This window comes from Lichenostomus cassidix, chromosome 4A (assembly GCF_008360975.1).
Source record: "Lichenostomus cassidix isolate B80296 chromosome 4A, HeHo_3.0, whole genome shotgun sequence".
Classification (NCBI taxonomy): Eukaryota; Metazoa; Chordata; class Aves; order Passeriformes; family Meliphagidae; genus Lichenostomus; species Lichenostomus cassidix.
Window position 1 is genome coordinate 16525362 of NC_139485.1, and position 26780 is coordinate 16552141.

At 38.7% G+C, this 26780-nt stretch overlaps 1 protein-coding gene across 8 annotated transcripts in view; it reads left to right on the forward strand.

Annotated features, from left to right (window-relative positions):
• Positions 1-26780, forward strand: part of PCDH11X (protocadherin 11 X-linked) — a 401505-nt gene that overhangs the window by 34816 nt on the left and 339909 nt on the right. For 7 of the 8 annotated variants that reach the window (XR_014852301.1, XM_085060708.1, XM_085060711.1 and 4 more), the window contains exons 2-3: positions 8115-8698; positions 26409-26456. Coding sequence is in view for 7 of the 8 variants with exons in the window: in XM_085060708.1 (XP_084916834.1) it covers positions 8159-8698; positions 26409-26456 (588 nt within the window). In the remaining variant the exon portion in view is untranslated. The remainder of the gene's footprint in view (positions 1-8114; positions 8699-26408; positions 26457-26780) is intronic. The other variant, XM_085060709.1, reaches the window with a different exon arrangement.

Consider the following 26780-nt stretch of genomic DNA (forward strand, 5'->3'; position numbering starts at 1 on the left):
TTTTTTGTACAAGCAGTTTGACTGATTTTTGGTAGCTGCTTTCTCCCAAGTCAAAACAGCTATGCTCCATCATCTCTGTGGGATAATTTAGTTTTCAATCCCCTCTCCAGAATCTTTTTAGTGTAGAATTCTCCTGGCGTGGAGTTTGCTTTGAGAAGCAATCCATGTGTTTGCAGTCTCTGCAGCACTTTGGGGATCTGTCAGGATGGGAGGTGCACTGGGAAGTGTTTCACCAGGACAGTGCAATGACTCTGGGGTCATTCTGCTTTTTAAAATAACAGAGAAAAATGACATTTTTGTGAATATAAACTATACAATTAAATAAATTTTTTGTTATATGTCAACAGATGGTGTTGGGTGATTCCTCAGGGGTAAGGTGGCTGCAGGCTGAGGAGCTCCCACTGTCAGGCAGCAATTCCCATCACAGGGCTTCCCATGGCTAAAGATGATGATTTTGTGTTCGTGGAAAGAAAAATAAATGGTTTTTCTAGGAACTGCCTGAGGGTCATGGAGGGAGGGACAAACCTCTGACCACGACAGGGCAGGGCAGGAAGGGGAGAGGTGTTTGCTCATCATCTCCTTTTGGGTTTTATTGTGATTTCACTGCTCTTCCAGGGGCTTGTTCTGTCCTTGGAAAGATCTTCCTCTCAAATCATCTTCTCTGAGTTTTCCATTGCCCACTGCCATGGTTTATTCATGGGGTGTATTTAGATGGAGCCAGTGAGCTCCAAGATGTGTTGATTGTTTCCCTGCGCGGCGCCCATCCATAAATCATGAGGAAATTCCTTCCAAGATGTGCAATTAATCCTCAAGTTCATGGTACTTTTGGAGCTTCCAGAGGTGAGTTTATGATCTATAAAGATCTATTCTCATGTATGGTATCCATATGACAACACTGGACAGACACGGTGATTAGGTGAGATACATTCTGTGGTATAGAATATGCACTTTGTGATGTATTTGATATTTTAAATTCTTCACTAGTACCTTACAGTTTGATTCTAATTTGCATTCAAGATATCTTTAAGGAGAACAATAAAGCCCATATGAAAATGAGCAGCTGTGCTGTGACTGGATGAAAAACCTGCTGGTTTTTGGATATCTTATGCTAAGGCAAAGAGAAACTGATGAATGTAGCAAAGTTTAGACATCATTTTGGAATCCAGTATATGTATTCTGGCACCCAGGAAAACTTTTTTCTCCTTCAGGAACTGGGTGAAACTAGTGCAAAATTCCAGATATCCTGAGTTTAACAACAATTACAGAATAGATCTTTTTTTCCTTCTTTCAAGTCATGACTTCTTTAAAAGAAGGAAAAAAAAAAAACAATATATAAATAGTTTTTGTGTTTCTTTCTAGAGGTTTTGGGAACAGTGCTCTGTGCTCTCCCAAATTCTCCTTTAGGTTCAATGAGAAGTAAGTTACTGTAGTTACCTCTGTGTTTGGAGCTGAAGGGGATGGAAGAAGATGACTGTTTTCTGCTCCTCTAAAATTTGTGGAATGTGTATGAGTGGCAGAATGATATTTGGGATAAGCAGGACAGTATAACACTCAGCTGTGAGCAGCATCCCTGCCCTGATTCACAATCACTGCAGTGGTTTAGTATCCACTCAGAAATGTGGATTTTTACCAGGGAGCAATGGAAATTATTAACTGGCAGCAAGGCAGTAAAGCAAAAGGCATTGTGCATGAAACAGGTGATCTTGACAATTGCCATTTCACAGGATTTGACACAAGTGACTAAAATCAGGTTGACGTCCATTTTTAAACAAATAAAAATGTGTTTTCTGTTGGAGTGCATCCAACAGTCACACATGTGGTTTCACAGAGTTTCTTACTGTGATACCAAATTCTCTTTCCAGTAGTTCATAAATGACTTTCCTTTTGTTTGTTTTAGCAGGGATTTAATTTTCAGATTTGAGGCAAGAACAGATTTTCAAGTACAAAAACTACAGCAATTTTAGCTTGATTTGTAAAATGTATTAATGTAGTGCAAACACACAAATAAAATGCAAAGGAAATGACATTATGAATCATGCCCTTAACAACTTGATTTTTGGTAATGTTTTTAAAAGTCAGCCATTGAATTTTAGTGAATATATATTTGAATTTGTAGAGCAATGTTGTGCTAACTTTGGAGTTGTAATGTTCTACAGCTTTGTAGGGGGTTTGGTTTGATTTTTTGGCTGTTTTTACTCTTTTTTGTTTTCTTTCTTCTTCTATTTGTTCAAACATCCCACTATTTCTTTCTAAGAAAATGGAAATAGCCATGTTTATCAGAGAGATCTTCAGCTTTTCTTCCAAGATTCCTGTTCTTAACCCTTAGCTTTTATGCAGCTCCAGTGCAAAAATGTTCTCCTGCTAAAAGCAGGACTATTTCCTAGTGTCACTGGTATATAAATAAATTTGACACTGCATGTTCTCACAGGTCTCTGGAATAAGTTAGAGGATATTTTAAAAATATTTCCTGAGTGGCTGCTAGATGCATTTTCCCAAATGTGGACTGAACTTAACTCTTCTAGTAAAAAAGGGACTTTAGCTTTAAAGGGATTAATTTGCAACAATTAAAATAAATGACTCCTTATGCCATTTATCAATGTGATTAAGTTTATTTGTTCAGCACGCTCACTGTCTGTTTTGTATTTATAATTCACTGTTTCCAGCATTTTGATATAAGTTTTAATCAACACTCTTCCTGTTAGTTGCAGATTACTATCAGGAATATGGAATTCTGTCTAAGAATTTATCAGTTGCTTGTTTTCCACACCTTGGCTGCTTCTTCATGTGGCTTGAAGAACCTGTGTTTTGGTCATTAACTTTTTATTTCCTCAAGTGAATAGCATTTCTTACCCCCTGTGATGGAAAAGTAATAAAAAAGAACTGAAAATGTTCTATTTTTAAAGCAGTGAAGGCCCTGAATCAGGAGAGCATGAAACTCTAAGCAAGTTGTGGTTCACACTTACTTAATTCTTTTGTTGACTTAAATGGATGTGGGGTGATGTTTTCTCCTGGTGATAAGAATTTCCAGTTTCATTTTGTTCATCACTGGAGAAAAATCAAATTACAGGAACCTCATTGAAGTCAGTACCATCACGCTAATAAAAAATAGATCAAAGAATAAATCAGTCCCTTAGTGGATTTAGAGTAAAATCATATGAGGGAATGAATTTGAAAGCCTTGATAATATAACAAATTGTCTGTTTCTCTTTGAGGTAGGTCTTTCTCTTTGAATATGATAATGAAATATCCTGTGTAGGGAGTGGATCCTGTGGATAAATATTGATGGCTGCAAATAATTGATGTTTGAAACACTGCAGAGCGTGACAGTGAGTTCAGCTTGGTTGGTGGCATTTGTGCCTTAAAAAAAATGAGGGGAATTTCTGTCAGGCATCAGGTTTGTGGTGTTTCTTATTGCCATCAAAACCTGTAGGAAATACCTGTAAAATCTCTACATTTTTAAAAATAAGCCCCATCAAACCCAGCCAGGTCCTTCAGTGCCACCTGGGCTGTGTGGTGATGCCTTATGGCAAACAAAAATCCCCAATCCAACAACCAAAACCCCAAACACTAAAACCCTGCAGCATCAGACAGTTCCACCTCAGGATAAAGCTGAAATCCATATCAGCATGGTTCAGGAATTCCAAAGCTGTGCAGAGCTGCTGAATTGTCAGTGGGCACTTTGGAGGAGCCTCAGTGAGGTGGAAGAATTGCAAATAGCTCACTCATCAGTGAAATAACGTTATAATCACAGTATTGACTGACAGCTAGAGATGTGTCCTGGGGATCTTCTGCTCTGAGAAACACCATTTTAATACAGGGATTGAAATACTCCTTTTTAAGGGGCCCACAGTGGATTAGCAGCAAATGAAAAGGGTATTATATTGAAAAAGTGTGGCGTGCTAGCTAAATTTGTCCAAGTAATTAAAATAGGTTTGGGAATATAAAGATAAGGATGGTGGTGATATTTTCAGGATTTCTTCTCTACTATGATTTCAATAATTGGATATTGATGTGGTTTTGGACTTCAGTGCAATATTCCTAATTTTTAAAAATACGATACTTTTTTCTTTGAACTTGATATGGCATTTAGAAAATATTATCACAGCTTGTTTGTTCCTGCTCTGATCCAGATCTGAATTCAGGTCTCAAGAAATGGTGTTGGTTTTTAATCTGAATGGAACACCTGAACTCTTTCTCCCCCTTTTCTACTTTCCTGAGATCCTCTTTAGGAAGAAATAACAAATCCTGTAGTATGGCAAAGGAATTCTCACTCAGGTGGGACCAGATGGAGCCTTGTGTGTGAAAAACAGATTTAAATTCTACCTTCACATCCTGCTCCATGAGGTGGTTACAGTTTTTATGTTCTCTCCACTTTTCAAGGTGTGATTTGACAGCTGCTAAATGAAGATGATAATGAATGGTGATAATATTTAAATGATGCCATTAATATTTGGTATGTTGGACAAGAAAGCAGGTGGATTTAAGTGCATATACAGCCAGATGAAGAAAAACAAGTTTCAACATTTTTTCCCCCTCCTACCCTCCATCTTGTCCATCTGGGCCATTTGCCTTCCTGGTTGGGAAGTCAACAGCACAGACATCAATACATTCTCTTGAAAGCTGGGAAAATGGCTTGGCAAGCTTCATCTTACCTTCTGTTAATCAGTTTTATTTTTTCTTAATTTTATTTTTTTTTACCTCCTTGCCAGTGAGTGAGTGCTGCAACCTATGGAAGGTTAGTCCTTTAGACTTGGGCTGCTCCATTTAGCCTTCTGTACCTGTGTGGTTTTGAGTGTTCCAGTCTGAAGCACTCTGATTTCATAAATGCCTTTGGTTGCTTAGAAAGTGCCTCTTGCTCCTCTTCTTTGCATTGCTGTTGCCATAGTATCCCTATCAGTGCTGTGGCACAAATGACAGGCAACGTACAGCTATGACTTTATAAATAGGATTCTGCAAGAACAACACTCTCCTCACAACTGAAGATATTCTACTTTATGTCTGAGCAGAAAACTTGTGCCACGTTGGGTTTTTTTCCTCTTAAAGGCCTACAGCTCTGGAGCAGAGCTTCATAACTGTTAGTGGAATTGTTTTGGGAGAAAAAACAATTAAAATAATAGTGTATTCTGTGGAAGTTCAAGTATTGTAAGGCACTGTTGGTTGTTTTTTCTTGCTAAACTAACACTGTCTATTATATGTCTGTACCCTTCAGTCATTCAGGAAAATCTGTGACAGCAAAAGACTCTAGAAAAGTCAGGTTAGCATTTATCCAGCATGGTTTATAAGTGTGCTGTGCTGTTTTTTCATGCTTTAAAGTATTTCCTTTACTATAACACGAAAAGAATTTCAATAGAGTGGTTCAAACTTTGTTTAATTTTAAAAAAAAGAAGTGAATAAAAGTATGCATAAAAATGTAATGCTAAGTTCCACCCTGCAGTTTTCCTTACAAAATTCTTTGAGTGCTGCTGTTGTTATTTTATAATCCCTGGAAAATTCACTGCAGTCAAAACTGGTGTTAAAGGCTTCTAGTTTAGTTTTAATATAAATTGTCTCCTGGTATGAGCTCAACTTTCAGAACTGATTCAGGAATGTTGTTGGTGAACTCTTTAGATTGTTTCCCTTATGTACTCATCCTCATATTGCTTTGAAAAAATATTGTTATTTTTTAATGTATTTATTTGGATGATTTATATACCATACTATGCAATATTTTTGTATTATAATTTATCAGGAACACTTGCATCAGTATTGTCACAGAAGAACCTGGGATAGGGTCTGAAATTTTGTTTATATTTATGGTTGGTTTTTTTGTTCATTTCCTCCCCTCAGAAAGTAATGGTAAGTTTAAAATATTATTCTAAAAACATCAGGATGTGAAGGAGGTTTTTACCCCTTTTTTGTTATTTTTCATTTTAATTTCTAATAGAGAGGAAGAAGTGGCAAAATAGTACTTTCAAGCACGTACAGAGCATGCAACCATTCTGAAATTTTTTTTGCAGGGCAGCATTTAAATATCAACTTTCCATTGTAATCCATACATTTTTATTTGTGTTTTCCATAGGAAACAATGCAAATGAATTTATTTCAATAATAATGGACACCAAGATGTGCTTTCCTGAAATAAGGACTCTCTGCAGGTTGACTGTATGTGGGCAATTAGTGAAGGTGCATTTAAAGCCATATAAGACAGTTAATAAATAAAATAACAGTCAAACTAATACAGTTGTACACAATCACCACAATTACTCATTAAGCTCACACTGCTGCCATTGTGTTATCAGTGATGATAATCAGGATCTGCTGATGACTTCCTCATTTGCATGTTTAGAATGTAATATCATCATGGTTTATAAAAGGCTGTTTGTCCTACACTTGCCTCACTCTGGGCACCTGGCTGGTGCTGCTTTGGGTGTTGTGCCACTGCATCCCTGAAGTGCTGCCAAAAAATCAGGGAATTCCTGGAATTCTGCAGGTCCTGCAGTGCTGCTGCCACACGAGCTGCACATCCACTTCTCCCCCATGTCAGCAGTTCCCTCCAGGTTAATTGAATTACTCGGTGAGCAATGCCTTTTTCCATACGTGGAGACTTGCAGCATTGGATTTTTATTCCACCTCACTCCTTTTGTATAGTCATAAAGCCAGAAAATGCAGTCCAGTTAAATTGTGCTGACGTGGGAAGATCCACCTTGCAGATCGACTTGGAATGTTCTTTATCTGTTACTTACTTCCAATCCAAAGCAGCTTGCAGTGTTTAAATGGAATAGCAATATTAATTGTTCCTAATCTGTTTCAGTGCAAAATCAAATGTTTTAGTTTAAATTACCCTGAAAGTGGCACTGCTGAAAGGCAGTAACTAACGGGAGAAGGCAATTACTGGCTTCAGTAATTTCTTCAACCGCTGCAACTTGATCTGCAGGAGTAAATCAATCCATGCTATGACAGGGAGAATAAAATGAGAAGAGACAAGAAACAAAATTACACTTTTACCTGCACACTGGAAAGAATGTAGATGTGTTAGTGCAGGTATATTTGAAACAGATGCTAAGCTGATAGGAGCTGAGATTTCATTTACAAGAAAAATCACTTTACGTGGAACTCTTGAACATTTAATTTACAGAAATGCTATCCCAGAATATCCTAAATTCTGGAATGGCAGAATTATGTAAAGATTAGGCAAAGCAGCAGATTCTATACATGGAGTTCAAGAGTGTGATTTATCTCTTAAAAGTTTTTGGCTGAGGACAGTATGTAGCCACAAAGACATCTATGTGTACCTTTAAATCCTTCCATTCCACTTCCATCTTTCTTGAGGTTGTTAACAATCTTGAGAGGGAATACATTATTATTATTATTATTCAGAAACTACTTGAAAAACACAGGATTTTTTTCTGTGCAGAAAGAAAAAGCTTGTGTCTTCCTTTTAAAACTATTGGTATTCCAGAATACTATGAACAGACATTACCAAATTTAAAATTGTATGAAATTTCTTACGATTCACTAGACAGATTTCCACACATTGTTGGCTGAAGTGCACCAGACTCCATTTAGATAATAGCATTTTCTTGCCAGTCTAAGTTCCTGGATTAAAAATACCCAGATTTCTTTGTTGTTGTTTTTAACAAACATTATATAATTTTGTCAGTGCAAAACTTGGGGGAGAATTAAGACAAGTGTTCTTCTATTCCCATATATAAGCAAGAGGTATAAAAAGATCTGGTTCTCAGCAGATGGTTACTTGCAAACTTCTTGTCTACTTTTTTCTTCGGAAACACAAAAAAATTGAGAACAATGTGGCAGAGAGATCAAAGGATGAGATTTTCCTGAGGAGCAAAGGAGAAACTCATGCTGGAAATAAGGATTCCTGTACTTACTTCTTCATTCAGTATGATCCAGCCCTAAAATTCTTACCTCAGTATTTAGTTAGTAGCTTTAAGAAAAAAGGTTGTGCCAGAGATTTTACACATTTTTAAGAAGGATGAAGTCAGATGTGACTTTACTAGTAAGGTTTTCAAATGGTCCATGTTGTTTTTTGTAGGAAAGGAACTCCTTTAGTGTCTATCAATTTAGGAACAGAGTATTCTATGACTTTTCAAGGACTTTTCTTTTATGTTTTCCAGCTACTCCTGGTGTTCTCCACGAATCCTCATTAGTCATTCTGGAGATGGACTTGCTGTCTGGATCCTACCTCTTGGCAGTCTTGTTGGCCTGCATTGTGTTCCAATCTGGCGCACAGGAGAAGAATTACACCGTGCGGGAAGAACTGCCTGAAAATGTCCTCATTGGCAATTTGCTCAAGGATCTCAACCTGACGCTGGACCCAGACGTTCCCCTGTCGTCCCCCCTGCAGTTCAAGCTGGTCTACAAGACTGGGGACGTTCCCCTGGTGAGGGTGGAGGAGAACACTGGGGAGATCTTCACGGCTGCCAACCGCATTGACCGCGAGAAGCTGTGCGCCGGCATCTTCAGCGAGAACCGCTGCTTCTACGAGGTGGAGGTGGCTGTCCTGCCCGATGAGGTGTTCAGACTGGTCAAGATCAGGTTCCTAATAGAGGATATAAATGACAACGCCCCCCTTTTCCCCTCCACAGTTATTAACATCTCTATCCCTGAGAACACAGCGATTAATTCCCGCTATTCTGTCCCGTCTGCCATCGACCCGGACATCGGTGTGAATGGGATCCAGCATTATGAGCTCCTCAAGGTGGGTTTCTTTCATTCTTCTCTGCTATTGTCTGTGTTACTGTGCTCCCACAAGTGTTGCCAGTCCTCACCACCCCGTTAGAAACCCAAAGCTGTGTCCTGCAGTTGTGCTGTGGTGCAGGTATGTGTTGAAATGTGAATCTGTAGCCCTGAGTGCATTCTGGTGCATCATCTCCTCACTGTGGGAAGCTGTTTATGTCTGTGTGTATCTGTGTAAAGGTGTGATGGAACATCCGTGTCTTCATGAACTCTACCAGCATCCAAAGTGTCTGTACACTTTGGCTGACAGTCTTTGTGGACCATTAAAAATGTGTTCTTACTGCCACTGATGTGACAATGCCAAGTGCAGCAGTGTTTGGTGCTGGGTTTATGTCTCCCATTTTCATGGAGACATTCTTGTTTCATGCCTCTCTTGCGTGGCTGCTGGACTTGAGCAACAGAACTTTGCTCAGAAGTTGATGTGATGCTCATCTGTGTACTGATGAACTCTGCAGATATTCCAGAAGGAAAGAGTCCAATTGTCAAAGCAGCTTTGTAATGTCTGGGCAGGAGCAAGTCCAAGACGTGCATGAATGCAAGGATAGCAGTGCCAATGACCTTGTAGGAGCAGATATTTCATATTCTTGCTTTTTTTATTCTTTCTAGCAAGTAACAGGGGGACTGTGACTAGGGAACAAAAGAATAACATAAACGAGATGTTTATATAAACAAGAGTGTGTGATTGCTAAATAAATGGTCACTTGCATTTGAGTTTACTAAAACAAACTTTAGAACAGGAAAGAAACTGACCCTAAAACTGTTGGGGGAAGCTGAAAGTGCCTTCACTTCCTTTGATTTGGAATTGGGGGCTGTTTTGTGGTTTGGCTGCTCAGCAACCAATCTGACCCTTCATTACTGCCAGAACAATACAGATTATATAGGCCAATATATTGTTTGACTGACTGGATAGCTGATATTCACTGATATCAGTACTTACTAGCAATTTAATAAAGATGAAGCTCTGCCTTATTTTAGCTCTTTCAAATTGCTTGGAACCTGAAGTAGCTGTTGCAGTGTGGGTACCAGGGAGTGACAAAGACATAAAAATCTCTTTCAGAAAACTGCATCCCACTGGGCATTTCTGGCTAGCTATGAAAAAAAAAAAAAAAAGGAAAAAGATCCCACACATGTCTGTCTGCTCTCAGTGCAGCCAAGGAACTTAAAACTTTCCAAAAACTTACTATACTGTTGGATGTCTTTGTAGTAAGCTCTTTTTAACTTTTCCTGGGTTATAAGAGGAGAGCAGGTGTATCTGTGTGTCTGGGTTTTGTTTGGAGTTTTTTTTAGATAGTTAAGCAGAAGCATCCGGTAGGACACAGTCTTCTTTATTTGGCATATTAAATGAGATTTTGGGGAATGAATAACAGTGTATTAAATAAATACCAGTAGGAGTAGGAAATAATGAAAAAGCCAGGGTTACACACAAAATGGGGCAAAAGAATACCCAGTCTGAACGGAGAAATGTGAGTTATCCGAGAGAAAAGTGCTGTTATTGTAGGAAAACGGTAGAAAATGGCAAAATCAGGAGTCCCTGGGCCTGAGTGAGCAACAGTTCAGAGCACCACAATAGCAGTCTTGTTTTGTGAGTTTATTTTTGGACTGTGCCTTGAGAGAGAGGATGTGGCAGATCAGCAGAGTGGTAACACATTTGTGTCACACGAGTGGGAGCTGATCTGAAACACAACCACAGCTCCACCAGAGGCACTGCAGGGCACCAGGCCTTGGCTGGAGATGAACTGCAAGATGAGATGGTCTGCCTGACAGGTTTTTCACTGAGAAATGTGGAAATAAGTTTTGAATGCCTAATTATTTAATTTTTAATTAGGGAAAAAGTAAATTAAAAAAAAGATTGCTTACATGTTTATTCAAGTGTCTCTGAAGAACTGCTTTTGCCACAGAATGGAAAGAGAGGTGATGAGGTTGAACACACACTGGTATGGGCTGGAAGTTCTGAAATCTTGTGCTACGTGTACTGCAGAAAAAATAGTTTGTGAAATCACAGCACTGTAGGCAGATCTTCTAAAAGAATTAATTGCATTTTTCTCCTGAATGCCTGTTGGTCAGGTATTTTATGAGTTATGGACCCACTGCCTTTGAATGAGCCAGCAATTCACAGAACTCAGAAAGGATCCATAAAAACCAAAAAGGAGTTTATGACAGCCAGACACCATTTGGAACAGTATGTCCAGATGTTCTTCCCTTGGTAATTTTCACAATGTTAATATCAAAAGTAATCATAAAATGGGTTACAAATGATGTGCCTTTCTCTTGCCTTTCCTCCCCAAATACGCTTTTTGTGCATCATCCTGCTCTGGTTCTTGGTGTGTGCTCTGGAGATGCTGATCTCTTCTGGCTCCTGATGGGGGTTGACCTTTTCTTTGCTTTTCTCAGCAGCAAACAGGAATGTGGGGGAACTGCAGCACAGGTAATTTCTGTGCCTTCCGAGCAGGATGGGTCCAGCAGGGCTGCCATGGAGGCTTTGGGGGAATTTTGGGAAGCACCTGAGATAAAAGGGGATGGGCAGGGCAGCCTGGGGGAGGGCAGAGGAGGGGGAGATGGTAAGATGTAGAAATCACAGAAGCAGAAAAGCTGATGCTTTACAGTATGTGCAGCAGCAGAGTGAAATGTGTTGCTCTGGATTTGGGAGAGGCAGTAATAAAAAAAATTGTGCAATGGACAAAACGTTTTTCAGTATACTGGGTTTTTGAAATAAATTTAGCTAAGATTTGTTTATTCCCTGTGTGAAGCCAGGCTTATTTTGCCTTGAATATAGGTAGATGGAGACTGTCCATAAAAAATTCTAAAAAGGAGTAAACTTCTCCCTGTGACCTCAGCTGAATGGTTTATAGGTTTTTAACACGTTTTCAGCAGCTCTGTGGCTCCTTGGGAAGGTAACTGCCATGTGTTACAGTATTTCCTCGCTTTGGTACACTTACCTTACTGCCCCTCTCAAAGGGTGTGGAAATGTCTGCATATAATTTCTGTATTCAGTTTCTTTTGCAAACTGGATAAGAAATTATAAAGTCTTTAAATGTCATATTTTCATGGATTTTTTAATCTCCTGCCTCCTACTAAAACCCCTTAAAACAGTAGAAAACAAAACTTTGTAAAAAAATATACTCTTGTATTTTGGATTCAGTGTTCCGTGGAAGGTTTGTAAAGCAGGATTTGATTTGTTTAAAACAAGACAGTGCTTTAATTACCACACAGACTAGCACTCCAGCATTTTCTGCCTGCCTGCATTTTATCAAGGCAAACCTGAACAGAAAAATAACTTCTTTATATGTAACTGATCCATGGCACTGCAGCTTCAAAACTTTCTGTGTCTCTGTGATTTTCTCTGCCCTCCTTGAAAGACATAAACTCTAAAAAGGCCACAGTTTTACTGTTAATAGAAAAGAGGAGAGAGTCACGCAGAGCATCTCGCTGCTACCCAGAGCTGCTGTGCATGGCATTATAAAAGATTGTGTTTCTCTGCTGAGATGCCCCAAGGTGACCATAGAGAGAGTGACATTAAGGTTTTACATGATAAACAGTGTTTACTGTGAGCAAGGGGAGGAGGGAGAACTTAGATATTATTTAACTCTAGCAGAAAATTCATTTAGAATGAGAAATAGCTCTAAATGGGGGAAGAGGATGGCATAACACTGGTGGTAGGAGTTGGTAGAAAGCACAGCTAAGACAAGAAATAAATGGCCAGATGGAAACACAACCATTTTTGTCTCAGCTGAGGCAACTACTTTAAGTATAAAAGGGAAATGATAGGGAGAAAGAGCTGGGCATTCATAAATAGAAGTAGTATGTGAAAACAGTAGGATGCAAGAGCAAATTTTAAGTTGAAACCTCAATAAACAGTGATTTGTGATTGGGGATGAATCTACAAATACTAATGTTCTGGTTTAACCCAGGGGGCAGCTCAGCCTCCAGGGCTTTGTTCTCCTCTTCAGGGCAGTGCCATTGTTTACAGACTGATGGAAAATGTTCATTGTGCAGGCAGTGCCACCACAGTGGTATAAATACCTTCATGCTGCTGTTGATTACACTCTTCCAGTACACTTATATTTGAGTTCAAGGCAAGCTAATGTTTAGTATAACCTGATTAATATACTTAATATTTATAGGTGTCACAGGCCTCTGCCTTGACTACAAGGATTTTAGTGTGAAGTGTTTCTTTGTTCTCTAAATGTTAAAAAGGTGAGCTGGTTCAGAGCAGGTTTTGAATATAATTCCAGCTCAGAGTGCTGTAATGGAGAGTCACATGTGCTTCAAAAGGATTCACAGAAGTGCCTGTTATAAATAATATTTTTTTTATTGATTGCTTAGCATTTATTGTCAGCTAGGTGTACCACATGCACTAGAAGTTGCAGAGTTGCAACAGGAAAGGGCATTTTCTTCTGTGAGCTGATCTTGTGTGCTAATAGCTTATTCCTTTAATCTGATACAGTCTGGGGGGAAATTAGATTGGTGTTACTCTTATAGTTCCATTGCTCTTACCTAGTACAGTAGTTTTGCTGTATTTACCTATCAGGAGCAGCTGGTGCATTCCTTCTAGAATAATATAATAATCTCTCTGTAGCTGTCAGTTCATACCTGTGTAATCTGACAAAATAGATTCCTGCTCAGACTCACAACATGTCAGTCTTGGCTCTGATGAGGAGAGTTACATCTTGCTGCCGTAGATCATCTTTGTGATGTCTTTCAGTGGAAGATATCCCCTTCTTTCTGATACACTTTATCAATTCCATGACCCATGGAAGATGGAAATCACAGTTCTTCATCATATTTCGAGCATCATATTTCATGTTTGCAACTGGTTATTTCTGAGCCTCACAATAGTCTTGGATCATGTAGCTCATATCACTGTCAAGATCAGGAATTGAAGATATGTTTTTTATAAAAAGAAGTCTAGGAAGATAGTCAGAATTATAGACCAATACTAGATTTTTAATTAAATGTTCATCAGAAAGTCATATTAGTGACATCTTGATAATCATGTTGTAAGCAGTGATACAAATCTGAAAGTCAAAAGCTGTAGCAGTGGAGGAAGCCAACAACCTCTCCATGGTGTGTTTGTGTTCTGGTGCTGCAGCAGCACCGCCTGAGGGGTTCAGTTCAGAGAGGAAAAGGATGGAATGGTTAAGGTGTTCACCAGATCAGCTGCACTTCCCAAACATGAGCTGCTCAGACCTCATTCCTGTCCTTTTTTGGGCTGTCATTCCCTCCAGTGGGAGCTGCAGCAGCTCCCAGCCCTCCCTCTCACTCTCCAGCCATGTCCCATTGCTTGTCACTCTGGAACTAATGTGGATTAAACTGATGTGGATGGTTCTTCTGTGTGGAATTCAGCAGTGAGAGGACAGTGAAGTGGTCTGTTGGCCCTTTAAGTAGGTCACAGCAAGCCTGGGGTGGTTGTTATCAACATCTGCACTCTGTGAAAAAACTGCCAACACAGAGCTGCTTTTCTACACGTAAACAGATATTTATTAATATTGTCAGGTCTTACTGGATATTGCAGTTACACACTAATACATTTAAGGAATTTCAACTTAATTTTTCTTAATTTTTCTATAAATCAAAGTTATTTGTAAAATATTCTTGCATGTTCTGATTTCTTTTTTTATTAGCAGCCATTTCTACTAACTGTGAGGGAAATATGGCTGAACTATGGAAAATGGCTATTCAAGATTCCAAGAATTTACATTTTTCAGACTTGATTCAGACATGATTCAGGTAGGAGATTTCTTGACTTCCTCATGAGACAAGAACAAGAACTTTTCAGTATTTCTTTCTTCTCAATGGAGAAAGGCAAGTTGTTCAGTGATATTTCAGGATTAATTACCACCTAAATGATATTACACTCATATTGATGTTACAGGTAACAACAGTACTTAGGTACCTAAAACTGAGAAATTATGTTAAACCAGATCCTAGCTCTGACAGTGCTTATGGACAAGGTGAAAATGAGATGCATGTTAAAAAAGCATTTCAGGGTTGTTTGTTTTTTGTTTTTGGTTTTTTTTAATTGTTAAGGGTTTCTTTCCGTTCTCACTGTCATGTGGCTGAGACTGAGATTTTGAATTTCTGCTTGGAGAAGAGGATAGTTTGGTTTTCTTATTTCAGAGTCCTCTGGAAAAATCAAACCCCAAAACCAGCAGAACAGGTTGACTTCCATCCTGACTGGAATTACTCAGATGGATTATACTGCAGGCATTTGTGGGTCAGTATTGCTTCTTCTTTCCCATTTGGTGTGCCAGCATAGAAAGTGAAGTTAAAAGATTTAAGGAGCTCAAAAATAGATTGAGGAGTTTTTTTTTTTTTTGCTTTGCTCCAGTCAAGCTTTAAGGTCACTCTCTGGTGCTTGTAATTTAATGAATAGGCAGAGCTGGACATGTTGTGTTTCTAAGGTAATTTTTAGCTGCCCTTTAAAAGAGTGGGTTTTTTTTAGGACAGACAGGCTGTCATTTGAATAATTCTGAGTGCTCTTGTCCTAAGTCCTCAGTGGCAGTGGGGGAACAGGTCAGAACCAAAATGTTTTTCCCTTTTTCTGTTGCTAATAGAAGATCGGTGTTTTGGTTAAAGTTAACACATCTTCAGTTTTTTCACACTGATGGTTCCCCCTCCTTGCTTTTCCACCCAAGATGTGGTTAATTACCATCAGAAGTTTTTACATCACCTTTGCATATTAAGTCAATTTTCATTATTTTGCGCTGTAGTTGAAAATCCACCTTCTTACAAGTCCTCCACCCCATTCACCAATTTTTCTTGCTATCCAAAATATCCAAGTATATGATTCTTTACAGAAGGTTTTGCAGTAGAATAAAAATATTGCTCAGTAGTAATTTGTCTAGAGAGATCTGGACATCTCAGACAAGTGGTCATCTGTGCACACAGCTTTGAAAAAGTCACTGAGTCTGAGCTTTGAAAGGGGAAAAGAGCTGATTTGCATTCCTACAGCTGTGACTTGGTGTCTCTGAGGAGATAAAACTCTGCTGCTGACTGGTGGTAGTGAGTCAGGAGTCAAGGTAATTGCCTCTTGTTGGTTGATACAAGGCTCCTTTAGGGTGGTTTATGGCATTATTGCTGTAAAACTGTCAGGTTCCCTTATCCTGACATCCCTTTGGGGATTGAGTGAGGACTGCAGGAGAAAGTGTTGCTTCCAGGCACAGCCAGTTCAGTGAGTTAGGCTGAGGGACAAGTTGGTGTATCTTTCTGCATTCGAGGCTCTGATTTTCACACTAGCTGTCATGAAACAATAATATATAACTTAGCATGTTTCTGAGAGGAAAGGATGATAGACTCCAGCTGGAAGGCACAAATCTGTCAAATGGAGAGCTCCTCTTCATCTATCTTAGCTGAGCATTATCTCTCGCCGATGTCCTGGTGGATCAGTTTGCCACTTAGCACAGATGTGGGGATGCTTTCTGAGCACAAAAACTCAGCATTTGTTTACTCAGCCCTCTGGAAACCACATGGATGGCAGCACAGAGAGAGGAACATTTCCCCAAAAGTGGTTGAGAAAAAAATTGTTTTATTTATAAGAAATTTCTAATTACAAGATCTATAATGCTCTCCATAGATAGACACAATAAAAGCACTAAAATACCACATCGAAATGAAATTATACTTTGGTTTGCATAGATGCATGATACTGGAAATGTGCAATGCCAGGTGAAGTTACAAAAGGTAACGTGTGGGTGCAGCATAATCCATCCCAAAAGTGCACTTGGGATGGATTTGCTGCACCCATAATCTTTCCTACTGCCTCAAAATCTGCCATATTTTAAAGGTGTCACATTTTTGTACATCACAGAAGAATGAGGTAGGAGCCTTTTTCAAATGCCATTTGATTTCAACAGGATTTCAACTTCTTTCGGTAATTTTTGTAGTTAAAACGTTTGTCATTAAACTCAAATATTATTAAATATTAACCTTATTACTAAAGTCAGCAGTAGCTGTGACCATCCAGGCATGAAACATATTACATTTAAAGACCATTATTTTTTCTACCAAATGAAAAACAATTATCACAAGGTATATAAGAATAGTGACTAATGGTTACTGCATGTAATGTAAAAGTTCTTTGGATCCATTGTAATTCTTGTTTCAGAATAATTTTGCAAGGATTATTTTTTTCTGCTTCCTTTCCTTTTTGTAATGGGTGCATCAATGCGTGTCTTACTTGTATTTTGGATGGCTGTCATGAGAAACCTTGAATTAGGTTTCCAGCAGATAATTAGAAGTCCAAGTTATTAAGGAATAGCTGTCTTTTTTCACATGCATTTATGAGGTTATCAAAAAGTATTGCTATTTTCAAAATGTTGAGTAAAGAGAAGAAAAATAGATGAATGTTAATTGCAAAAGGTTTTCCTTTTCTCTAGTTCACTTTTTTAAGACCTCTACTTTAGGGAGGGATGAAGATCTGAAGATTTCCAATTTTTAGGATAAGTTGAAAATAAGAGAGGAAGTTTCAGTTTTTCCTGGTTTTAGTCGCCATAAAATACACAATTAAAAGTCTAAAGTAGCTTTTATGATAATGATGTGCCCTTGATTTTAATTTTACTTTTAGCTTTCTAATATTGGATTTTACTAATAAAGATTTAAATATCCTAGCTAGTTTTCCTCAAAGTACACTATATGTAATACTTACATTCCTTTCCAGAGGAAAGAGCTGTCAAGGAATATATTTAAATCAAGTGTCAGCTACGGTTCATGGCACTTGACTGCATTAGTGTAGTTATTTTTATTCCTGAAAGAAAGGTGTATTTCAAAATAATTTATATTCTCTAACCCAGAGACATAATTGGTCTGAACACTTAAGTCCCGTAGAGCTTTTGAAGCTGGGACATGCAGCAAAGACTATTTCAGACAATTCTGAAGAAACAAAAAGAAACATTGGGAAAAGAAATGAATTCTGAGTCATCAGCTGTCAGTATTGAAATACATTTTTCTCTCATTGTGCTGTAATTGCTGGCTCTATTAATGTGATGTATTCTTGCTTTGGTTATTGCTGATGTTCCAAAGTCGAATAATTGTAGTTTTTTTCTCTGCTTTTTCAAGCAAATTGACGTTTTCTGGGGTTTTTTTTCCTCTTCTTTTTCTTTTGAGTCAGGATATTCCTCTGTGCTTCTCAGAATGGGATATTATATGGTTTTTTCACTGGGAGAATACATTTGCCTCTTCATTTTAACCCCACGCATATAATTTTCATCCTCATTTCCATTAGGAGTTTTTCAAGATAATTTATTGCAGCAGATTTAAAGGTATAAACAAAGGAGTAACTTTTATTTTGTTCCTCATCCTGTTTCCCATCTCGTATCAAAGATAGTATTCTGGCATATATATATATATATTTGAGTTTTTTGTGAATTGGCCTTTGTTTGGAAAGCCAAGAAGTATTGTGAATACCATAATTTGAAGATCAGTCTTAAAACCAGACCCTATAAGATTGATAGAACAACCAGGGGATTGGAAGAAATGGTAAAACTATCAGTTTTACCATTCATCATATCATCATCCTGGAATATTCAGATAATACTAAAAGTTCCTACAAACAGGAGTGAAGTCTTTCAGAATCTATTTTGGATGTTGTTTTAAAGTTCAACTACATATTTGTCACAGCACAGCATATGCTCCAGGCTACTGAGCTTCACAAGCAAGGTAGCAAAGAAAATTCCTTTTTGTTACTCCTTGCCTCTAACAAAGACTTGACTAACAGTTATGCACAGTGGAATTTTCCCCCTCTTTTTAGTTTTTTTTTTCCTTTGTATACCTGCGGGTGGAACAAGTTTATCCATCAGGAAAGGTTTTAGTAGCTTGTATGATGCTGATCAGGAGTTTCTGACATGATTTGCATTTGAAGTATTGAGTGTCAGAGTAAATCAGGAGACAAAAGTTCACTCTGCAGTGCTACCTGGATGTGGAGGCACTGCCAGCTGAAGAGGCACTTTGCTGTGAGTATTCTGTGCAATGATGGGTTGGCTTTTCCTGCTGGGCAGCTGTTGGAACTAATCAGATTGTGCCTAAGAGCATAATAAGGAAAAACTTTAATAATGCTTAGCCCTCTTGGAAGCTCTGTGGCTTCGGCTGTCATTCTCACTTTCACTAATTTAGTTTAGGTTTGCTGTTTTGTTAAAAGCCATAACGCTGGATTTCAAAACAGATTTCACTTAATTTTACATTTCACAATGGGTGCTTCCACATATATCCACAGTAGGTCTCTTCTTATGTTACCAGTAAAGTTAATTGAGTGTGGAAGTAGAGTTTTGACTCTGTAGGTAGAATGCATAAAAAATTTAGTTTTATAGTGTCACCTTAGGATTTGAAGATGGTGTTTTATATTGTGAATTCATCTAACAACAGAAACCTATTTTATTGTAGTGAGCAGTCCTGCAGATTTCTGTGAGCAAATTGACTCCATCCTGTCTTGGAGAGAACTTGTTTTGTCTTCGTTCAGTGTCTCTGATCCTCATGACTAATGACAGATGTAGTATTTGCTAGAACATCCTAGGCATGTTTTAAAAATAGTAACATGCCCAAATAAGCTTCTGAATTCAGAATCAACTGTTTGTTTATCTCACTGCCTCATAAACATAATAAATTGAATTATTCTTCAAAGGTTAATGCCTTAGTATGCAAGAATCCTAGCAATATGCTAAACCCTTTAAGATAAGGAAATAGAAAATAATTAAGTGGACAAATCAAGGTATAGACTAAGTCTTCAAGTCTAAGTTGAAAATTGTTTAAGAAATGTTGAAGTGAAATTGTTTGAGCTGTGCTTTATTTTCCATGTGGGCTGTGCTTTATTTCCCGCACTAATGGCCGTTTCCCCAGATGATGGAGGTAACACATTTTTGCTGGATTTTAGCATGAAACATTTCAATGGTTTTGGTTGGGTAGAATCAGTTGTTCACATCACGTTTTCAGAGTACGAAGGCTAAACTTCACACTGAATTACTCAGAGCATGACATCCCCAGGGCTGCTTTCTCCCAAGCCTGCTCCTGGTTCCAACCTGCATGTGGCTGAGAGATCTGTCTGTGCTGGAGAGTCCTCAAGCACGATGAGCTCTCTGGGCACTGTGCTTGTTCATCCCGGAGTTATCATCACAGAGGAGCCTTGGGAGCAGGCTGGGGAAGTTTTCACTTCTAGTTTGCCACCCTGACACCTTCCTGCCCCAAATCATGGCAGCTGCCCCAGAGCTGGGGATGGTTTGAGCTCAGGAGGAAGCCTCAGGTCCAATTCCTGTGTGTGTGTATTAGGGAGTTTGATTGTACCACAAACAATATGGGAGCTGTTATTTGGGAACATCTGTTTTAGGACAGTGATTGAATTCACCTCAGGAAAGTGCTCTGTGTGGACCCAGACCTGGGAAAGCTTGGTCTTTTCCCTTTGACTTGGATTGTATGAGTCGCTTCTGGGCAGAAATGGCTTCACCTGCCTTTGTTTAATTTGCTTTTTCTGGGATAGCAGATTTTGTGAGAGGTCAGTCACGTTGCTAAATAGCTCTGGAATAAATAGTTTTATTTATTCTGGCATTACCCTTCCTGTGGAGATTCACCCCATCACTCACTTTGCTCCTAAGATTAAGCACTCCCTGTGTTTTTTCCCATGAATTGTGGGAGAGTTTGGCTCAATTTACAGTTTATTGGAGTTTATTATTCATGTTACCTGGTGAGACTAATCTAGACCTTTGCAATAGGAGAAGAATGTTGTATTTACCTTCTGAAGCTGATGTTCTTCACACTTAAATGTTGGCTTATTGTCCTCTATGGTTTTCTGGTTTTGTTGTTGGTTTTGTTGGCTATTTTTTCCTTTTGGAGGAAAAATCCCTGCCCATTAGCCATAATTTTTAGTGTATATTCATGGCTGAACTGCTGTTAAAGAATACAGACAGTGAACAAAAACTGAGCAGCAAATCTGGAATGGAATGATGGGTGTTTGGTGTTTCCCCTGTAAACATGCTGTTCTAAATATTCTTAAATTTATTTTCTTTCTTGCAAATCAGTTACATCAATTCCATCGCTGATTTTAAGACTGAGAAATAGAACCAGGTGTATTCAATTAGGGTGAAATTGGAGTTTTATTTGTGTTTTTAAAAAGCAATATATTCTTGAGTAGAACTATATATCGAAGCATATATCAAATACACTTTTAAGATTTTTGATCCCAAACTCACAGGGAAGCATTTTCCCAGAATATAACTCATTAACTGGAAAGTCAGGACAATTTATTTGCTAGGACTTTCAATACACACAGGTAGCATGAGATTTCTTTCCAAATTGACTTTCAGACTCGAGTTACTGCCTTACAGTAAGGAAATATTTCTTCTTTTTTATCTTGCTCTTGTTCTGGTGATTCAGATAAATTGGAGTCAGTAACACTGGAGGAGGAAGCAGTTGAGTTCTCTGCCTGAAAAACCCAGCACCAGAAAATACATTTTTGGCTTATCCCCCTATGCTCCTTGATCAGCATGGTGAAAAGACTTTTATTTACTGAGTTTCAGAATTCAGTGTCCCTGGAACTATTTTTAGTAGTGTCACTCTGTGTGTCTTCTCAGCCACTGTCTCCCATTTATTACTCTGAAATTGCAGTATTATTTATTATCTTCCCGTGTGCAGTGAAGTGGCATCTTGCACTTGCCTACGTCACTTACTTTCACAATTTAATATGGGAGCCTCACTGTTATTTTCTGAGAGCAATAAAAAAAGGATAACTTTTCATTCCATGAAGAAGCATAGCTTTATTTCTTTCGAAAGCAAAACTGATCCTGTGGCAGTCAAATGTCGCACACACACACTCTTTCTTATTTTGATTTTTACAAAACCCTGCAGAGTGAAGGCCTTGGGAGAGGCTTATGATCAGGTCATTTCAGCAGCAGTGTGACAGCTCTGGAATTCCTAAAGCCTGATTTGAAATCTATTCCAAGTGGAGGATGTAAACTCCTTGCTACTAGGGTTTTTTTTCCCCATCCCATTATATTTTTGCCCACGTGAATTGTGAATTTTCTGCGTTAAGGCTGTGGATTTTTTATCAGCATTGATAAAGCAGTGATACACACACATTGAAGTGCTGTCCCTGCATTTTAAGAATGTCCTCGTGTTTCTGGAAGCATGGGGATTCCATGTGTGGGTGAGATGCTCCTGCTATTCAGGTGAAAGTTTTGTCAGCATTTTTTCCCTAAAAATGTAAGCATGGAGGGAAGATACAGTGGAAGGGAAGATGGAGTGATTTTGCTCCCACCTGAACTTTAGCTTTGGAAGGGTCTTAGGTAACAGAAGACAATCTTGCTAAACAACTTCTTGGAAAAGCTACAGCATCAGAGGTTAAAATATGCATTTTTCCTAATGAAGATGATCTCATACCTGTTGAATTTGTGTTGCATGTATGTGCAAGAGGGAACCAGATGACAACTACACATCAATTTAATAAATGTTGGTTTGCAAACCTTCGTACTCCTTTTTAACCAAGGATTTCAGTCCGTTTTATATTTTGTTCCCATTTGCCACAAACTGAATCCACATTTATCCATTTTCCCCCAGTTTCCACTGAAATCCCTGCAGGATGAGGGTGCTGCACAGCCCCTGCTGTAGGGTGAAGGAACGTTCAGGTCTGTCTGGGTTATTTCCATTTCCTGGTGCACAAGTGGCTGTCAGTTCCAATCCCTTCAGCCTGGCAGTGCTGGCAGAGCAGGTGGGGAGCTCAGCTTCACCCCAGAGCTCCAAATGTGCCGTGGGAGCTCAGACAGCCTGTTTGGCTGTCCAGACAAAATGAGGTTGTGATTTAGGAGCTGTTCAGAGCGGCAGTGCAGAATTGTTAGCGTTTCCCTCCCAAGGCGCAGTGCTGCGGTGGAGCTTTGCACTCATTTATTTCTCTGTTTCACAGATCCTCGGTTCTGTGCCTTGTTCTCAGCTAGGAAATAGAGCAAATATGTAACTGTCACGCATGTATAATACAAATATCAAAATTTGCTTGTTGGGTGTATTGTTGCCTGGTATAAATCCTATTTTTTTTACCTTCATTTTATGTCTATAGCGAGACTCCAAAGGCAGAAACATCCTGAAAGGCAAGTCAGGTGTCTGGAGCTTTATCATGGGAATTCAGAGCAAAGCTCAAACATGTTTAATACCTTAATCTGAATATCCTCAGGGTGTTGAAAATGTAGCTTTTTGTTCCGTAGGATGTCTGTGAGTATTTCTGAACAACTGCAGTGGAGGAGATTAAGAGGGGAGGTTACCTCCCTGGTTGTTACCTGCAGCTATTGACCTCCCTTGGTTTGGTCAAAGAGCCTCTGAATGAAAGAACTTTGCTTGAAGTTCAGAATTCTAAAGTTATGTTCTAATGGTTAGTTTCTAAAGTTCAGTGATGTAAAGTTTAGTTTTAAACATGGTTGGTAACTCAGAAGTGGCTGCCTTTTTCAGATGAGCTACAAACCTTGGACAATTGATAAAAGTCTCTCTGTACTTCAATTTCCCATCTGTAGTTAGTGTGCAATTATTTATACAGCAGGAGTATTGTGAACATAAATCCCTTCAAGTTTAGTGGTGCAGCTGCATATTTTTCTGAAATTGATAATTGTATGTTTGCAATGCATCTGTGAAAGACCACTCAAGTAATGGCCCAGTTCCTTGAAAGCAGTTTCTTGGTAATTTTATGTCCTGTTAATGCAGCAATGTGGGTAAACCATTACTGCCACCCCAGTTTCTAGAGGCAGCTGAGGTGAATTTCTAGTAAAAGAAAAGCTTCAGATTTTAGGTTTTGGATTTGGTTGCTTGTTTTTTAATTGTCATCCACGTTTGAAAAGATAAATTAGATTGAATTAAAACCTCCCAAACAACTTGAAACATTTCGAAGACCAAAGATGTGCTATAGAAAGAGAGTTATTCATGAAACCTTGGTAGAGTCTTGAAAATGTGAGGTCTATGTCAATTGCCAAATTTCAGTTCCTCCTGTTCCCTCCCTTTTAAAGCTCATGGTTAAAAATATTAACACTTTTAAATGATGGAGTTTCAGGCTTGCTTGAAGTGTAGACTGAAGAAATTAGGGCAGCAAAAAAAGTAAATAAATTAAAAATATAGTTTTCACTGTCTATAAGTGTTTCTCCTCAACGTAACGTGAACATAATCTAATAAACACATTCTGCCAATTGAATGCCAAGAACTAAGTAGAATGAAAAAAAAATTTCATCTTAGAAAAAAAAAGCCTATCTTATGTCTATCTGTCTTAGAAAATCAAGTTGGCAATGTTTAGAATATGACAAGATTGAAAGGGACTCTTCACAGAAGGGACCAGGTCACCTGAGAGGTTTAAGGAGACTCCAGCAATGCCATTGTTAGAGATGTTTCAGTTTTGTTATAGTAACATTAAATTTATATTTCCAAGGAAGTAATTTCCTGTTTGGATAAACCTCCTAGTCCTTTCTTTCCTTCTCTTTTTCAGAAAATCAGTATTAAATGCATTGATTGCCTGCTTCTTCACTCCATGTTGTACTATTTACTGTTCCTTTCCAGCATGAAATGGTTGATTATTATCCTTGTGTGTTCTATTGATCCCATTGTGCTGCCTGCTTCATGGGACAGGAACACTTCTGTGTATTATTGTGTGTATGGAGGGGAAATCTCTGGCAATGTTTGCCATTTAATAGAGCTCTTATATAATTGGAGGTGCAAAAGTAGCAAGTTATGGTGTAGACATTGCTAATAATATGATGTCCTCAGCTCTTACCTAGGAATGGAGCTAATTAGGACTCTGAATGCAGAAAATGCACTTTAGGTTTATGCATAATTGGAAGCTTCCAAGTCCTATTTTTACTGTGGTTCTGAGCCTGAAAGTTCAGTTTATTCCAAGCAAAACTTGTTCTTGCTTCAAAGGAAACCAGTGGAAACAGTGCATGATACTGACAGAAAATACTAAAATGAACAAAAGTCTTAAGAATCTTGGCCTACAAATTAAAATGCTGCATTACTTTGACAAAGAGAGTGTGTCAAATCTGCAAGAGACTTTGCATCTGCTGAGGTGTGCATTATAAAAATTTCTTCCCTTTGTGATGTTGTTTTTCTCCTTTGAAGTTGTGCCACTCAGTTCATAAGGCAACTGCTGGCACTAATGACACAAATTTCCAGTGACTCTGGGCTGTGAGCTGTGGGGTGTCAGGAGAGGGTGGCTGTGGAGTCTTTAAGCAGGACAGCTGTCCAACAAATGGTGATTTTCTAGATTGCCTGGACAGCAAATTGCACTCTGAGTGAGAAATAGCAGACGAGGGACCTTTATTAGAGCCACAGCACAGGGGGTAGTTTGGATCTGAGAGCATTCAAATGCACCCATTATAGACACACAGATCCATTATTGCCTTCCAGGTGGAATAGTTTGTGTTTAAGGCTTTAACTTGGCTTTGGCAATTCACAATTTCACAACCAAAGTGGCACCTTTGAAAGAAAAATGCAAGTTTAGTTTTCAGCTTTCATGAAACCTGTTGTCCATGGTGTAACTGTGGTCTGTTTTTCTGCCTTAGGAGCTGATGCTGTGCTGCTGTACTCTGTTCTTTGCTGACAGACAGCACAGTTACAGAGCAGTTCCATCTGTCCTGACAAAAACAGGCAAGGAAAAAGTGTCTGGGACCCATCTTGTAGATCTGCAGAAGACCTGCAAAGATTTTCTCTGCTGTTACATGTGAAAATAACTGGCAGTTAGCAAGCATTCATTATTTTCTGGACTTTTTGAAAAGATTTTGGGGTTCTTTGGACACAAAACTACATTTTAGCCAATGCTTTTTAATTATTTACATTAATTAATTACTGATTTGCTTTCTAATGAGAAGCTGATCTTTCAATCTTTTTCTTCCCCTTTTCTTTCAAGACAATTGTTCCCATGTAAGAAATGTGTCCTTCTAGCTTCTTTCAACAGTCACTGAAACGAGTTATTGTCAAATATTAGTGAAAGTCTGAGTCTGGCTCTTGATTTCTGTTTAAGATCCATTTGAACCAAAGACATCACATGATTTGTTTGTCATTTACAGTACATGACGTATTTATAATAAATACAGGGTGAAGCTGTAGACACAAAACAATGGGATGTCTTTGCTCCTGTGCCTTTCTCTGGAGGTTCAGAATACTCTTTTGAGTGAAGATTGAGGACAGTGTTGATCTACCCTTTGTCAGCTGACAATGGATACTTGTTGAACGCAATTACACAATTTGCATGTTTTCAGGAATAATCACTGGTAGCCTCTCTTAACTGGAGTACTTTGTATCACAAGCAGTTTGGTTTGTCTTGGTGTTTAGCTCAATATTCTTTCCTTTCCCCACTTCTTTGAGAAATCCCTGCCTTCTGCCAACTCGCTGGTCTGCAAGACTAAGTTCCTAGGATGTTTTGAAGGCAGTGGACTGTGCCTCTGTTATCAGCATTAACCAGAAGCTGCTCTTTTTTTCCCTTTTTTCTCAGCAATGTCCAGGCAGTCAGCACCCCCCAGACTTACCAAAATCCTGTGCTGAAATGCTGTGATGCTGCAATATCTGTGTGTAGACTTTTGGCGCACTTTGTCACATCCAGTCCTGTCTGTAATACATAGAAACTCCTCTAGCATATCACACTACGTGTCCTTGTGTCATTGATTGTGTATTTATGAAACTACCTAAATGCTGCCATTTTAAAAATACTCTCTGATTTTTTATTTACATGACAGCCCAAAACAGCTCCGAAAAGGACATTTGGATCCATTACAAATGACCAGGTAAATATACAGTAGAGGGAGTGTTCAACAGCAAAGTTTCATTATTTGAGAGACTGTGTGCATAAATCCTCTGAAAAGGATGATGTGAAAATTGGCTAAGGTAACAGAGTTCCTTATTGCCCTGATAAGGGATCTTGTTAGCAGGGTCAGAACCTCTTTAAAGCTAATCCAGGCTCTGAGATGGGCATGACCTTGGATTGCCTCCAATAGTTGAGTTGCACTGCTTGAACTACATTTTTAAATTTAAAAAGTCAATCTCTTTTATTTCTCACTCCCATTCGTGCGTAATGGTAGAGATATTGATGTAGCAGATTATTTCCACCA